The following is a 17,628-nucleotide window of genomic DNA, read 5'->3' as shown; positions in this document are numbered from 1 at the left end:
CAGAAGTTGCCTCTAAAATTAAATCTAGGCGACCAAAGCTGTCGATATGTGCAGCAATCGTCTTCACATTTCCCTTCATAAACTCGATCTTAAACAAAACCAATGGGAAGTGTTCACCTTTTGCAAACTCCCAGTTTATAATGGGTTTGGATGGATTTGTGTCCATTTCTCATTTGAAAAGGAAGAGAAGACAGTGAGGAAAAAAGCACGTGGCTAAGGCAACAGACGCATAAACACTGATAAAAGATGAATGCCACAGATACATACTACCATGCACCACTGGTGGCATCTGGTTGGCCTTCAGGATCCCTGAGAATGCACCTCTGGACTGTGAATGCTAAGTGACCTGGACATCATTTTTGAATCATGAAAGTTGGAAGGGGACCAGCTCCTTACCTCGTGGAGCAAAAACTTGCCTAACAACAACACATGGTGGAAACCACAAGTTCTAGATCAGGGGTAGGCAAACTGTGGCCTTCCAGATGTCCATGGACTACAATTCCCATGAGCCCCTGCCTGGCAAGGGCTCATGGGGATTGTAGTCCATGGACTTCTGGAGGGCTACAGTTTGCCTACCCCTGGTCTAGACCATAACATGTCACAAGGAGACAAGGAATGATCACAGGAAGGAAAGTGTATGGCTCTGAATAACGGAAACAAAATAACCTGCTGTTTGGGGGGGGGGGAATCAACCTTGAAAATGCCCAAATATTCTCTCATCTACTTACCCACTCATATTGATATGTCACACTGAAGACCTAAGAACGAGGGCCCTTCCAACCCCAATTTTTTTTTTAAAGTTTCATTGCCTGGTCACTATCAATATTCCGGCCTTGGAAAAATAGCCAAAGCGAAAGCAGATTGGAATTTAAAAAATCTTCTCAGCTTGGTAGATCTGGAAACTAGTGCCCATTCTGCACTTATTGCATAATGCGCTTCTAATGTGCTTTTTCAGCTGGATTTTCCTGTGCAGAACTGGAAAATCTACTTCTAAAGTACATCTAAAGTGCATTACCTAATGTGTGCACAACCGGCCTAGGACTCCTAGGGGACTCCTACATGTTCCTCATTTCCCTAGGAACATGTTACCGTTTTTAATGAGGAGGCTGGGGTCTACAACAAAAAGGTAAATACAATAAAGTTCATGGGAATAGTAGGAAGATACTGGATTTTACCTTAAGACTAGACCCAAAAGTATCCTTCCATGCACAGTACTCTTTCTGTGATGGCAAGGTCATTGTTGGATCAAACCTTAGGGCTGGGATCAAACCAATGCATTTTTCTTAAGTGAACGAGGACTTGCAACAGACTGCCCTACACCGACGTAAAGTCTGAGTGAGCAAAGAGAACTAGTGAGATTTTGCTGTTTTTTTCTAGGATCACCTAGGTGGAATATTTTCCCCACCATTGAGACCATGGATGGACCTTCTTGAGTAAAGCTTTGACAAGTACGTTTTCTGGGGATCATCTTTAAAGAGAGACAACGATGTAACTTTCCAACATGATGCGTATGGGAGCTCTACAATCCACTGCATGTCACCAATGCAATGTTAGCCCTCCTCAAATGCTCCAGCCTGTGCCCTTCAAAGGATGCCCCTGGCTCATCTTAGAGTGACGCTGACTGTGAACTGCCCACCTGAATTTGTTCTTGCTGCTCATTTTCAAGGCCAGTGTGATGGCACTGACATTGTTCCTGAGCTGTGGAAATAGGAACAGTTGATGCCAACACCCCAACAATGTCAGAATTGCTTTCTGTTTCTTCTCACTCTGATTCTGGCTGTTTCAGTCCATGGTTGGGGTGGCCTGTAGACACACGTCTTCTGTACTTCAAGCTAAAACCACCATATGCTACAGAGGCTAGGCAAGAAGTCCTTTGGCTTTAGGGATACATTCTCTTCTACCTCCACCAACCTTTCTTCCGTCCTTCTCCATCCTTCCCTCCCACACTCTTCTTTGTCTCTGCTGGAATTAAATCTAGCTGAGCCCTAGGTACTGGCATCTTGACTTCTATTCCAAGAACATCTACCCAGTAACGGTTCTTGGCTCACAAATCTTCCTTCTGCCTCACCCCAGAAATACTGAAACTTGTCCCCACCAACCAAAGCCAAGATCTCCAGCCAGCATTGCATAAAAGCATGGCAGTGATTAATTGTTCACTGACACATAGTCTGATAGGTTAGCTACCAAACACCCATACTGGAAAATCTGAGGACATAGACTTATGCTGCCAAACGTAATTGGATGCAACACCTCTTTCCCATGGAACTAGGCATCGACAACAACATTTTCAGCATTGTCAATGAACGACACTTCTCAAGATTTCTTGGGCATGTTAGTTGAAATGGCACAAAACAGATACATAGATATGCTCAAAGAGGCTATTTAAATCTTTGGATCAGTAAGAAGAACGATCGAGCATAATGCCGTGAGTCTGCTTCATTATGACCAGCGGATCTCAACTTTTCAAGAATAGATTCATAACTTTGTTGGCCCACTGCCAAACTGCAGAGACCTTCTAGCTTTGCCGTATATCTATGCCTTCTGATAAGCCCACTTAGAGTGGCGACTTCAGACTGTCTCAATAGTTGAGACAGACAGCAATTTCTCTTGGCCTGTTTGTCACAAGTAGGTCAGAAGGTAAAACGTGCATTCGAATGGCATCACCACAGATCAGAGGATGACAAACTCTTCTGTCCTGACACCCTCCCTCTCCCCAAAAATATATATTCTCTACACATTAAAACATGGTTTGAGCTAGAACTAGGATGGAAATATGGGATCTGCACAGACAAAAGCCATGTGGACCAGAAGCTCCAGTAAGGAGGGGAATTGGATGAGATTCTGTGAAACAGTTGACTGGATCCAACACATTATTGGCTCCATTTACTCAAGAGTCAAGAAATACAAAGCTGAGCTTTTATCTCAGTCCTGTTTCCAATTGGGCTGATGCTTCATGGATGGAGTTCTCTTGATTCTAGCTCTTGGACTTGGGTAGCTTGCTCCAAGTTGGGAAATCCTTGGTGATTTTAGGGGTGGAGCCTGAGAAAGATAGGTTGAAAAGGGACTTCAGTGGGGTATAATGCCACAAGGTCCACCTTCCAAAATGGCCATTTTCTCCAGATGAACTGATCACTGCCTCCTGGAGATCAATTGTAATCCCAGGAGATCTCTAGTCATCAATGGTATGTGTGTGTGTTGGGAACCTATTTGGACTCTTGAAGGCCTCCATTATTATTACCCCAAACTCAAATATCATTGTGATGCTTCCAGATCATATTCTACACAATTGTGCCACTTCTGTGATTCTTCAAAGCCTGAAGAATGTTTCGGGGGTTTCTCAATAGTAAAGAAGTCAAGAAAGGCTCTAAAGTATCCTAGGAAGGACTGAGAAATGTGTAGAAAAGCTCAATAAACATCCCATTTTAGGAATGAAACTGGAGACCAAAACGGATAAGGGAAACCGCTTGACCCTTAGGCAGACAATATGGCTTTCTTGCCCAGTATCGCCCACGCGGACAGGTAGCAGCTTGCCAGAATCTCAGGCAAAACCCACCTCATGGGATTCAACAAAGAAGTTGAATCCAGGGCCTATTCTGCACACACTAGATAATGCACTTTCAATGCACTTTAGAAGTAGATTTTCCTGTTCCGCACAGGAAAATCCAGCTGCCAAAGAACACTGAAAGTGCATTATCCTATATGTGTGGGATGGGCCCAGGACTGAATGCATGCAGTGCCTGTGCTTTACCACTGAGCTACAGGCCCTTCCTCCAAATCCAGACCCACTGGGTCTAGCGATGGGCATACAGTAAAGTGCAGGAGGCCCCAAGGTTAAACAGCCATATTCTTTCATCCCCTCCTGGTTTGATCTTGATTGTCTATCAAAGCCGTTAACCTCTACCTGTTTCTGGTGGGATCTGACATCAACTCTGTTATCTTTTCCTCACAACAGATAAAACCTGCAGCTGTCGTAACGAAAACAAACACACAATATTGCAATACTGAGACCGTCTTTGAGCTTAAGACTATTTAAAAAAAATACTGGCACAAAAATTAATAAAATATTTTTTTTTTTTACAAATAATAATAAAAAAAAAGATTTGGTCCCTCCTGATGAAAATCTGCCTTTTTTTCAAAAAAACGCAAAGTTAATGAGGACCGCAGTTATTGGCTACTCCAATGAGTTTTCCCTGCAATACAGAATATTCGGTGCCCTTACGCTATCCCCCTTCACGCTCCCAAAAATCTTTCCTTGGGAGACTCTCAACCTTGTGGATTGTTGGGTAAGGATCCCAGTTTGTGGATGATCAATAAATGCATTACGTAATGGCAACAGGGTGGCTTGAAAAACAAACAAGGCTTTTAAGCACTTTTCGGTCCTCCCGACTTCTGAAATTTCAACCCTCTTTGAGAACATTCACCCGCGAAAGCCCTTTCTTGCTCCTCCCAGCCCCCATGTCACAGCTTTGTCCAAATGCTTGGCATAACCCACCCCTGTGCCACCCATGTAAATGCTGAGTTTCTCTCCAATAGAAAACCATGGCAGTGAAAGAAGGGAGGAGAAAGTCCAACAGGATTTCTAGATGGATGCACAGAATCTTCGGCAAGGGTCTCTTTTGCAGTCCCCGTCTCCCATTCATTCGTCGGCATCAGGTTTGACATCCAACATGGCGTGGAGTTCTTCGGGCGTGTATCCCAACAAGCTCTGCAGATCGCACACAAAACGGTACACGTACCGCTTCCCTGCTGTCTTGTGAATGATGTTCTTGTCATAGTAATAGCGCAATCCACGACTCAGCTTCTCGTAGTTCATTTTGGGCTTGTTTTTCCTCTTGCCCCATCTCCTCGCAACCTGGGGAAACAGAGCCCACCAGCCAGAAATGAATATACATTAATTTGGGCAGAGGAAACAGAACTTCCCTGCCTTCCTCCCTCTCGCTGCACCTAACGGACTGACCATCCCGAAATGCTGATGCCGGGAGATAGCAGGGCATGTAGGGAATGGCATGTAGGGAAAACTGGGCACATGCAGGAGAAGAGGGAAATGATGCCCCTAGCTGGAAATCTGGTCTGCATCTAGCATCACATGACGATAGTAGACCTGGAGGACTGACGATCATGGTCAGAGACATACCTTGTGATAATGCCTTCTACCCTGCTTCTTACTCCCTGGGGGAGTCTCAAAGCTGCTGGCAATCCCCTACCCTTCCTCTCCCTACAGCAGACACCCTGTGAGATAGGTGAGGCTGAGAGAGCTTGTAGATAACTGTGACTATTCCAAAGTCACTGAGCTGGCTGTATGTGGAGGAAGAGTGGGGAACCAATCTCAGATTGCCAGATTAGAGGCAAGGTACAAAATGCCCGTGGAGACCTTACACAGAAAACGAAGCTGTGCGGTTGAAGAGGGAAGCCAATGAGGTGCAAGTTAAGACATAATTTAGCTCCTTTTTAATACAGGGGGAGTCATTTCCCTTGCCCCCCCTTAATCCATGAATACAGACCACACAGAGACCCCTATCACCCCTAATACCACCCGTACCTCGTCAGGATCTGAGAGCTTGAATTCCCAACCATCGCCTGTCCAGCTGATAAAGGACTGGCAGGACTTGTCCGTGAGAAGCTCCAGCAAGAATTGCCACAGCTGAATGGGTCCACTACCTAGGAGAAGAAAAGGAGCACGAGTAAGCAAGGGAAATGTGACGGATGGCGTCTTCTACACAGGCAACCCACCCCTGCACACACACACGTATCCCTCAATTTCAATGACACAACTCCATAGGCAACTCAGAATTATCCATACCACCCATCCTGTCCTTCTTCCATGGAGTTTAAGGAAATTGCCATGGTTCTCTTTTGTTCCCCTTTCTTCTTACAATGATATCATGTCGTAGGTTAGGCTAAGCGAGAAACTGACCAACCTGGGATGTTTCATCAAAGAAGGGGATTTCAACCCATCCCCAACCCTATTCTAACTTGCACTGCTAACTACTATTCCCCCACCCCAGCTGGTCCCAGCCATGATGAAAAGCTTTGCAGAATCCCTGGCAGAATCCCTGGCAGAATCCCAGAATCATAGAGTTGGAAGGGGCCATACAGGCCATCTAGTCCAACCCCCTGCTCAACGCAGGATCATAGAATCCCAGAATCATAGAGTTGGAAGGGGCCATACAGGCCACCTAGTCCTACCCCCTGCTCAACGCAGGATCATAGAATCCCAGAATCATAGAGTTGGAAGGGGCCATACAGGCCATCTAGTCCAACCCCCCTGCTCAACGCAGGATCAGCCCCTCATTGTGCTGCTCTTTGGGATTCTGATAAGCATTCCCCCCACCCCAAAAAAAAAAGAGAGAAAAGGGACCCGAGAAACCAGAGTAAAGAGTTAAGATTTTAGAAAAAATGGGCTAGCATCCATCCAAAGTAGCTGTTAATAAACAGGAATGTTCTCCTTCCTGGAAAGAGCTCAGGGTCAAAATAGATATGGCAAGAGAAAGGAGATCGGCCCTTCAGGGTGCCCTTTAGGCTCTCTCTTCGGTAGCAGCTAATCAAATCAATCTATGATGCGAGGACAACCGTGCAGTGGAGGTGATGTGAGGCGGAGTGAGGCAACATGCAATGACGTCATGTCACATCACGCGTGGCGGGTAGGCCAGCCCGGGGGAGAGGGCATGCGAGGAGTTGAGCAAGACTGGAGTTCTTCGTGGAAACTGTAAGGGACGTTTTGCTAGCAACTTTTCAGCTCTAGTCCTCAGTCGCATAAACAGGATTCTGTTTTTGGCACTCAGGTCATGAGATGCTCCAGACATGAGAACACCGTTCCCTCCCACCTGCCAGAAAGCTCTTGGCCACAGCCTGACCCCGGGTGCGCTCCTGCCCCCACGCCTTGCCGGCTGCCTCCCCTGACCTTGACTTTTTGTTCCCTGTCTGTTTACCGAGATGTGATAAAGAGGCAGATAGGTATGAAAACCATTTGGCCTCCTTCCAGGGGCGTGTTGTTGCAGGAAGGAGCTACCAAAGCTTGCCGAGAATGAAACCTCAGGGCCGGTGAGTCAGCTCAAGGGCTATTCACAGACCCGGAGGCTGAGCCCGGTGGAGGTGGGTGTCCAGAAAGGGGACCAAAGGTGTATCACCTCACCGTGACTCAAGGACAGCATCGCCCACCTTTTCCAGTCCTTCCTTGATTTCCGCACTCACGCCAACAGCCTGCATGTTTAAGAAACATCTTCGTGCCCTTTAGTTGTCCATGTGGGGCAGGCGGCTTTTTAAAGCTCCTGTTGGCCCTTAAAATAGACCTGCGCTGCTTTTTGACATTTGAGAATTTTGAAAAAATTCAAAGTGGTTTTCTCTTCAAGTGGTCAGATGGCGTGTCTTTTGTCACTCTTCTCCACACACGCACACATCCCCCCACACACACACATCCCACACACACATTTACTGAATGTAAACCTCACAACAAGAGCTCACCAATGTTCATTTCCCTCCCCCCCCTCCCCCCAATGAGGTATCTAAACAAGCATGGCTGAACTGGTCAGAAATCATGACCAAGAATTCAACAAGAATTCCGTTTTGAGTTGCTGAAGAATTTAACTGAGGGAAAGCCAGTTTCGAGACCAACAAGATGTGGGGTGGAAGGTAAAGCTTTCCAGAGTGTGACCTAGCTGTTCCACTGTAGACTAAGGCAGCTACTTACTGAAGTTATGTACATCTGCTTGGCTTGCAGAGGATCCTGGTTTGGGCTTTTGGCTTCTTCACTTAAAAGAAAGTTGTGGCAGGTAGGGGGTGTGACAGGCCTCTGCCCCAGAACCCGAGAAGCTGCTGCCCACCAGAGTAGACAATACTGACCTTGACAGTCAGTGGAAGGGAATCTGCTTGGCGTGCAGAAGGTCCCAGGTTCAATCCCTGGCATCTCCAGCTAAAAGACCTCAGCCCGAGACCAGTCTGAACAGGAGTAATGACTTTGCTGGACCAATGGTCTGAATAACTACAAGGGAGCTTCATGCATTTATATGTGAGTGGACAAGCTGAGTGGACATGCTGCTTGATTTCTCTTTGGGATGGGTTGTTTTAACGGCTTCTTTGTGATGTTTTTATAAGGTATTGGCTTTCCTGTTATTACCCAGCCTGCATTCTGAGGGGAAAGGCAGTGCCTGCAACTGTTTCAGATAAGCAAATCGTAAACTCTCTGTTGCAATCCCTCCAAATTGCAAATCTGCCCGCCAATCTCCAGTGAAATAAAGTTTGCAAAAGGCACTTGGCAGATCAAAAGGATATCGAATGTGGCTAACGTAACGTCGGCAACAGCAGCAGCAAGCATCCCTCATTCTGCTAGCAAATGTTGTCTCCAGTGAATTTAACGAAGATTTTGCTCACCTGCTTATTTTGCGGCGTATGAGGAAAGCAACTAAATGCTTTGTTCTCTGAGCATCTAACTAAAACAGAACACGCCGTTTTAAACTGAAGTCTCAAGAGACCTTTGTCAAAAAGTTTGCACACTTCTGACTTTGACTGTGCAGCAAGCCTGGAGACTCTGCGGTTAATATTATCTTCTCTGCCTCTTTCAGACTTAAGGAAACTACAAACTCTATCAAAAGAAGAAGAGCTGTTTTTTTGTAACCTGCTTTTTACTTCCAAGGGGGCCTCAAAGCCGCTGACAATCCTCTCCCCACGACGGACACCCTGAGAGGTAGGTCAGGCTGAGCGATCTCTGAGAGAACTGTGACCGAGGTCACCCAGCTGGCTGCATGTGGAGGAGTGGAGAATTAAACCCAGATCTCCAGACTACAGTCCACCGCTCTTACCCATGCCCCCAAACTGGCTCTGCAAAGATTGCTGATTTCCCTACATGGCAGTCCAGATTCGAGGAGAGAGACACACTAAGCACAGGCTCTCGGTTTGTTCACTGTGGTGCCAAACTATGCCACAGATGGAGCCAAAAACCTGCCAGATTACCTGTATGACTGGGACCACACCTGTCTACTGCTCGGGGCAAACCTTTCCGGAAAGCTAGTGACAAACACAAGGCAGGGAGCGATTTAAAGACTGCCAGAGAAAGCCATGCAAGAAGCGGGAAGAGCATTGCTGGGCGCACCAGAACATACAGGACTGGGAACTTGCTGTGTCGTACCTCTGAAGACGTCAGCCACAGTTACTGGTGAAACGTCAGGGGCTAAAACTACCAGACCACAGGCCCAAAGCCTGGAGGACCCACCCCAGCCGATTAACTCAAGTCATGAAAGCCTTCGACAGTCAGGGGTAGTCAAACTGCGGCCCTCCAGATGTCCATGGACTACAATTCCCATGAGCCCCCTGCCAGCGAATGCTGGCAGGGGGCTCCTGGGAATTGTAGTTCATGGACATCTGGAGGGCTGCAGTTTGACTACCCCTGGTTCATATATTTGAATCCTCGATGGTAACAGACGGGGGTTTAAATTTGGATACTGTATAAGCAGCAGATCCAGCAGGAGGTTCTGGCTCTCTCCTTTTTGTTAATGGAGCTGAATTGTATAATTGATAAAAGAATGGAGTATTTAATTGTTTTAATGTATGCATTGCTCATGGTAAGTTGCGGTGAGCAGTATGCATTTCTCTTTTCTCTAATTGTTTTGTGATGGGGAAAATGTAATTACAACGAATAAATGCAATAAATCAGTTTGTTTCAATAAAGGGACAAGGATGGTACCTGGGGGCTCTAATGACCCCAACATTCATTCCTACAGAGCAGTCTTCCTCAACCAGGTTCTCGGGAAACCTTGGGGTTTCTTGACATGCCTGGCAGGGTTTCCCAAATGAGAAGGGTGTTAATTAATTTTAAATGATTTTTTTTAATTTGTTAAACATTTTTCGGGGGATAACTGCCCTCCAATGGCCAATGATGGACCTGTAAGGGATGGGAAGGGGAAGGGGCCCTGGGTGGGCATGTCCACATCTCTGCTTCCCAACCATATTCTGCCTGATCATGCCACTTCTGGGGTTTCTCGAAGCCTGAAGAATGTTCCAGGGGTTTCTCAACAGTAAAAAAAAGTTGAGAAAGGCTGCTAAAGAGACACACCACTCTGCTGATGTCTTGCTCATGCCCTTTTCAATCTGTTTGGATAAGGATTCCATATGCTAAAATCAGAGTCCAGTAGCACCTTTAAGACCCGCAAAGATTTATTCAAGGCGTGAGCTTTCGAGTGCAAGCACAAGAGTGCTTGCACTCAAAAGCTCACGCCTTGAATAAATCTTTGTGGGTCTTAAAGGTGCAACTGGACTCTGAATTTATTGTGCTACTTCAGACCAACACGGCTACTCATTTGATTCCATGTGCTGCAAGACAGGCAGAGGAGGCTCTGCAGCTCCCAGATCATAAACTGCATTTTTTGTGACGTGACCCTTGGAACCCACGGTCCTCCTCAAGAGATCTGGAGATTTTCGGTACAAGCAGAACGCACGCAGCCCACTCAGTTCAGTTTCGGAGGCAGCGGCATCTCCACCCACCGGGGCAAAAAAGCCAGTTCTGGGCTCCCCTTGAGCTCAGTCTGCTGACCTTTGGCCCGGGGAAGGAGGGAGGTTCTAAGAATAGAGCCAGTCAGAGGGGGACTCACATGCTAAATGCGATTCACAATGAGCAGCCTTGTCTTGCCTTCCTGGTAGTGAAGGGAGCCCTTCAGCAGAAGCTGGTCGCACAGCGTCACACATTAGGAATTCTCAAGCATCTCTAGGAAAATATGACTCTTACACAAACGACATCGTGACTACAGTGGGAACCCTGTTCTAGGAAAGCCCCTTTTTAGAGCTTGTGCAGGGAAGGCACACAGGACACCGGCCCATTTCCACAGTTGTATTAGCAGCCTCGTAGGCTGTTAACCAATTGCCAAATGTCCCTTCTTCCAGATACGCTTCTACCCTAGGCAGCTGTTGCATGAGAAAGGTCACCTATACCTGGTCACCTGTCCTTGGTGAAGTCCGCTCCTCTTTGTGGGGGATTCCCTTGTTAAGATTTCAGTAGCCTGAGCAACCTGTTTAGATCATCTTGCAGAGTTTATCCCTCTCCCCCCCCCCCCCCCCCCCGAGCCATATTTCTAGAAATCAAACATGTAAGGGAATCTGTAAGTCGGTATACTTTGGATCTTGTTTTGTTTGCTCGGGGTTGATCCGGCCCCCAGCCTGCTTTTCACACTCACAGCAAAGACCGTTTGGAAAAGCGCACCTTCTAAAGGTGACAACAGCAGCAGCCAACTTTTTCTCGACGCTCTCTGGGTTTGTGGTTCCAATGTGACAAAACACCAGGATGTGGATCGCAAAGACACGGCCACACGTGAAACAGCCTGCAAGGCGGGGAGTGGCAAGACGAGCTGAAGTTCTTAAGCCACAGAAAGATGCCATCACCCTACCAACCTTCACATACCTGGGATAGTAATTAGCATGCGTATCAGCGGCCGGCCTGCCAAAAACCTTCTCTAGCTGGTGATCCCCAGTCTCTATGCCCAAAATCTCCAGATATCTCCCAACCCAGAGATGGTGACCATAGACTTAGGACATCAAGAGTGCCTCTAGTTTCACGTGGTTGGTTCCTGATTACATCCACAGCTGTGCATAATTAGGAAGCAATTTCACAAAAAACTTGGTTTGAAACTTAACTATATCAGGAAGACTAAAACAAAAGGAGCCATTTTTCTCTTTGAAAGAAAAGGAGGACAGCCATTCACCAACGTGCCTAGGAGGCTTCTTTGGTGGCCGTACCTGGGAATGCATTGCTGCAACCTCATGGAGGGCCTCCCACTGCAGCTGAGTCCAATTTTCAGGCCAAGGAGAGCCAGAGAGAAAGGGCACCAAAGATCGGCTCTCCGAGGGCACAGTTTGGTAATATGATTTTGTTCACAGCTTTCTCAGATAAACCAAGGCCATTAAAAAAAAAACCCACAATAAATTGGAACACTGGCCAACCATGAACATGAACAGCTAATTTTGTTCTAATTTGCAAGTGTCTAGCAGGTGGCTGAAGTCGCTCATGCATCTCGGAGACCTGATCCTTGGCTGTCTCTGCCACCTAAAGTTCAGCGAAAATTTTATGTCGCACTTGAGTTTCAGTGCCAAATACTTCTACGGGGATCCTGTGTTAAACATCAAGGACGCCCTTGAGGTGTATAAAACAAAAACCACCCAGATGGTGACCAATGGCTGAGATGAAAATTGCAGCTCACAGTCCTCTGGAAAACTCATCAGAACCAGAGAATCTAAGAATCTGAGACCTCGGCCCATCTTTGGGTTTTCAAACAACTGATATTGTGCGCTTTTTTTTAAAAAAAAACAACCTCTTGTGGTATAACTTGGGAGGAGCCCTGGTTTTAGTCTAGCCCACACAATTATCACACTCGCACACTCGTTTCTGAGTTACTCTAGTGTGGGGGTGGCCATATGGTGGCTCTGCAGATGTCCATGGACTACGATTCCCATGACCCCCTGCCAGCATGTGCTAGCAGAGGTTCATGGGAACTGCAGTCCATGGACCTCTGGAGAGCTACTGCTTGGCCATCCCTGCTGTAGCACATGGGACTTGTCTATCCCCCTCCCCACAACATTTGTAGGGGAAGATAATGAAAAGACTGCATCCTAACATTGGCTGCTTTGGGTTAATTTCTCCTCTGCTCCAACTCCTAAAGGTCACATCAGGAAGGCCCCCTGGGCTTGTTGACAGTGTGCCAGTTTCTTCTGGTTGGCTGGGTAGGATGGAGGAAGAGGAGAATATGAGGGACAAGAACAGTCCCCTGGAAAGCTTCACTTTCTATCCTGGAGCTATTGTTTTCCTCCTAAACGGGCAGACCTCTCGCTTTGACTCCCAACTACCTGGCAATCATGATCTGGCAGCAACTGGGGAGGGGGGAGGACATGTTTGTCCCCAACAGGAGTCTGAATGTTGCCCCCGTGCTTTGTTCTGGGCCACTGGTGGGCAAAAGGGTGGGTCATTAACTTATGAGCGAATCAATGGAAACAGAGGAGGATCTGAGCAGGGTGAGGACATTTAACGTAAACACTGACTCAATCCTAGCTCAACGGTGTTTTTCAAACCTGCATGAGAGCAATCCTGAACTGGACATCCCCAGTTAGCGTGACCTCAGCAGAACTTGGAAGCTAAGCAAGGTCAGCCATGGTTAGCACTTGGAAGGGAGACCACTGAAGAAGTCCAGGCAACAGCAAAAACCACTTCTGTTCATTGCTCTCCTTGAAAACCCTACAGCAGGGGTAGTCAACCTGTGGTCCTCCAGATGTTCATGGACTACAATTCCCATGAGACCCTGCCAGCAAACGCTGTCAGGGGCTCATGGGAATTGTAGTCCATGGACATCTGGAGGACCACAGGTTGACTAGCCCTGCCCTACAGGGTTCCCTTCAGTCGGCTGCCACTTGGCAGCAATACCCATGACTGTTCATTCTGAAGGCCCAGAAAGGGCATTTACGAAGCTGTGCTGAAACCAAGGAGGAAAATTGTTCATGGAGCTGATGTGGAAACCCTGGACTCACCCAGTCTCATCTGACCTCTGAAGTTAAGCAGGGTCAGCCCTGATTAGAACTTGGATGAGAAATCACCCGGGAAGCACAGAGTTTCTCGTCTGATCCAGGCAACAGAAAAGGATCTCTGTTCCTTTCTTTCCTGGAAAACTCTGCAGGGGTCACCATCAGCCAGTTGTGACTTGATGGCCAACCCCCCCGCCCCCCCCCCCAAAAAAAATCAGCGATCCAAGCAAAGGTGCAGCCCCCTCTTTTATCTCCCCGCCCTCCCAACCCAACAAGACATCAGGCTAGTGTTCTCCAGCTGCCTGAGCTGCTAAGAGCTGCCCTCCCACCCCACTGTGTGGAAATCAGTTAAATGCTGTGAGGTGCTGTGAACCCTTGTGCAGTTAACATTCTTGCTCCACAGATAAGAGCACACACACACACACAAAAGTTGCCTCAACCTTTCTGAGCAACCATGGCAACTTGTTAAATTAGGTCAAGATGCGGGGGCAGATAAGAGAGCTCGGAAAAAGCGGCTCCTTTGTCACCCAGCGAGGGAGACATCAAAAGCCGAGCTGGTGAAAAGCATCACCTTTTTCAGCTACTTGCAAGATAGCATCGGAGAGTCTGGCCGGGGTGGGGATTATCAAAACAACAACCCCCCCCCCCCAACCATCAAAGGTTGTTTTTGCTCTCTCTCAATTCAGCGCCTCGAGATGGACCCAGGACTGTTTCAGACAACTTGACTCAGAGGGTTTTTAAGTAATAAGGGAAGGCATGGATCAGGCTTTTTGTCAACCAGGCTTTCGTGAAACCCTGGGCTTTCTTGACGGCCCTAGAGGGTTTCTCCAATGGGCGAGATTTAATTATTTTTTAAATATATTTTTAATTTGTTAAACATTTATCGGGTGATGTGACCCTATATGGTCATATTGACCTGGTCTTCCTCCCAAAATGGCCAATGATGGGCCTGGAGGGGGTGGGAAGGGCAGGGCCACAAGTGGGCATGTCCACAGCTGTGCTTCCTAACCATGTTCTGAACGATCGTACCACTTCTGGGGTTTCTCGAAGCCTGAAAAATGTTTCAGGGGTTTCTCAACGGTAAAAAAGCTGGGAAGGGCTGTCATAAATGGTTGGAAGAAGACCACTGTCTGTAATGTGGATTTCAAACTTGCCCCCTTCCAAAGGTTTGGAAAGAAGGAGGGAAAATATGACAATTTTTAATTATTTTTCCCTCAAGTCACAGATGACTCCCCAGGGTTTTGGAAGCCAGGCCAGGCGAATTTCCCGGGGGGCTGGGTCAGCCAGCAGACTCATACCCACAGAGCGAAGAGCCCTTTGGGGGGGGCATAAGGCGATAAACAGTCCCTCAGATAGGTAGATCATCTGGGCTCAGAACACAGCTGAGCAGAAAGGAATAGGTACAAGCTTTCAGATTCCCCAGAATACGTCCCAAGGCAGGTTGTTAAAAAAATAAATAAAATGTGGGGAAGAAAAAAAAATTCAGGCTCTCTCTTGTCCAGTACATTTTGTCCATTCTTTGACATCGAACACGATGAAGAGATCTGCCAAACAACAGCTTGTGTGCTGTTTGTTTTAGTAGATCCTGATACAAGTGACTGTGTGGCTTAAGTCTGGATTCCTCCCCCCCATGCCCGGACTGATTGATATTATCAATTCTAATTTCGCAAAACTTTGTATCTGCAAAAATTATATACCACCTTTCTGCCCTCAGAAGGGCCACCAAATTAAAACACAGTCAATAAAACCAGTTTTTGTAACTCCTCCAATAGAGCCTCTTGTGGCGCAGAGCGGTAAGGCAGCAGACATGCAGTCTGAAAGCTCTGCCCATGAGGCTGGGAGTTCGATCCCAGCAGCCAGCTCAAGGTTGACTCAGCCTTCCATCCTTCCTAGGTCGGTAAAATGAGTACCCAGCTTGCTGGGGGGTAAACGGTAATGACTGGGGAAGGCACTGGCAAACCACCCCTTACGCTAGAGGGCGTCACCCCAAGGGTCAGACATGACCCGGTGCTTGCACAGGGGATACCTTTACCTTTACCTTTACTTCCTCCAAAGGCATTAAAACAATAAAACCAGAGGTAAAATACATGAGAAACATTAAAATGCCCACTAAAAATACTGGGCAGGTAGGACAGATCACCAAGGGATTCTCAAAGGCAGAAGACCTGAAGCCAACAAGAAACAGCACCTTGCAATACTCAGATGCCACACACAGGTCACAATCTCAAGGGCGTGATTAACGATAGATGTCCATCAATTTCTACCAAAGAGGATTCCCAGAGTCCAACGCCCCCCAGCGATTTACCTGTGTAGCCAGCCAGGGCAGCAGCAGGGATGACTGGCTTGTCCTTGTTCATGTCAGCTCGGTCTCGCACATAGTCCTTAAAGGTGCCCTTGGGCTTGTGGTTTGGCAGGGCCACCGGGTAGTCCTCCGAATCGAAGCTGTCATAAGAGGGGACGCGCTGAAGGCTCTGGAAGGATGACTGGCTGCTCCAGGACTGCGTCAGCCGGTCGCAACTGTCGTAGCTCTCTATGCTCTCAAAGGAGTCCTGACCTCCGAGTTTACCTGTGAGACCAGAAGGAAACAGCTTGGCATCCATAGTGTCTGCAGAAACCACCGGGGGGGGGGGCTTTTAAATCTGAACTCTACTGCTTGGGCTTATAAAGCTCATGTTTCTAGTCCTTATTGTTCGGTTTTCCTGATCGGCAGGGAATACCTGCACCTGGCTGGGAAATGCAGACCCCTTTGTCCACCTCAAGGGCCGGCGTTGATCTAGAATTGCCTTCGGTCTACATGGTGGCCTTTCCACCAGTGCTTAAAGTCAGTCTCGGGTTGGTTCACGAGAAGTGTGCAGGTTTTCTGCCAGCTAATGATTATGAGGGGACATGGCTGAGTGGCAGAGTGCCTGCCTGGCATGCTGAAAGTGCCAGGTTCAATCCCAGGCAACTCCAGTTGAAAAGGCTTGGGTGATGTTTTAAAAAAAAGAAACTTCCCTGCAGTGCTGTTACCCATCTGAATAGAACTGACCGTAATGCAGGGGTAGTCAACCTGTGGTCCTCCAGATGTCCATGGACTACAATTCCCATGAGCCCCTGCCAGCATTTGCTGGCAGGGGCTCATGGGAATTGAAGTCCATGGACATCTGGAGGACCACAGGTTGACTACCCCTGACCAAAGGTCTGATTCAGTTTGTGTTCGGGTAGACTCCTCTTTGAGCACAGAACTTCAAATGGGATTTAAAAAAAAAACCCAAAAAAACACTTGCACGGCACTTTCCAAAATTCCTCAGTCAGGCTATTGCTCAACCGTTTGCTCCTTTTACTGACAGCTTAAGAGCGTAATAGGATCATTCAAGTTCACTAATTTCCCAAGCTGGGCTGTAAACAGCTGCTGGGGATTGTGTAAGACCTCCTAGAGAAGTTTCCACTGGCGGAGATGCTGGCAGCCCAAGTCCAGAGAGGCTCTCTCCAAAAGGGAATGGGGAAGGAGCTTTGCTGCCTTCGGATTTAACAACTCCCTGCAGAATACAGGTGGGGGAGGGACGGCATGCCTGAATCAGCATCTTCAAAGGCCAGAGAGCCGGGTTTTTAAATCTTGCTCATGCCAGACAATACATCCCCTGGGAGTGTAAAAGGAAGAGCCTATGTCCTAAGGAAGAGGGGTGGAGCACTCCTTTGGCACGCGGGAAGTCCCAGTGTCAATCTGCAGCAAGGTTTGTTAAAGGGAACTCTCATTTAACAAATCTGCAAAAGGCATTGTTCTTCCTGAGACCCAGAAGGGGCCAATGTTGCAACAGTATCTTAGACTAGAGGCGGGAATGCTTTTACCCCTTAATTGACTGATATCCCAAGAGACCATTCCCCTCCTCCCAAAGCTTTCCTCCGGAGTCACTCCCCCAAAATAAATAGCCACTTTCTTGGGGCTTAATGAATGTAAAAGGAAAGGACCCAGCTGGGAAGTAATGCTAATATCCCTGAAAAACCTGCTTCCTAATTTCAGAGATGTGGCAATTCCCCACTTTTCCACATAGGGCCAGCTGGGTGACCTTAGGCTAATCAGTTCTTTTACAGCTGTTCTTGCAGAGCAGTTCTCTTAGAGCTCTCCCTGACCCATCTACCTCCCAGGGTGTCTGTTGT

At 47.5% G+C, this 17,628-nt stretch overlaps 1 protein-coding gene across 3 annotated transcripts in view; it reads right to left on the bottom strand.

Annotated features, from left to right (window-relative positions):
• Window positions 1–4,053: 4,053 nt before the first annotated feature.
• The window catches only part of ETS1 (ETS proto-oncogene 1, transcription factor), a 103,007-nt gene continuing 89,432 nt past the window's right edge, over window positions 4,054–17,628 (bottom strand). For all 3 annotated transcript variants that reach the window (XM_077304909.1, XM_077304910.1, XM_077304911.1), the window contains 3 exons: window positions 15,797–16,057; window positions 5,540–5,658; window positions 4,054–4,852 (listed from right to left, as the gene is read on the bottom strand). In XM_077304909.1, the coding sequence (XP_077161024.1) occupies window positions 4,637–4,852; window positions 5,540–5,658; window positions 15,797–16,057 (596 nt within the window). In that variant the 3' untranslated portion in view covers window positions 4,054–4,636. The remainder of the gene's footprint in view (window positions 4,853–5,539; window positions 5,659–15,796; window positions 16,058–17,628) is intronic.

Source organism: Paroedura picta, chromosome 12 (assembly GCF_049243985.1).
Source record: "Paroedura picta isolate Pp20150507F chromosome 12, Ppicta_v3.0, whole genome shotgun sequence".
NCBI lineage: Eukaryota > Metazoa > Chordata > Lepidosauria > Squamata > Gekkonidae > Paroedura > Paroedura picta.
This window is presented reverse-complemented; position numbering and strand designations above follow the sequence as displayed.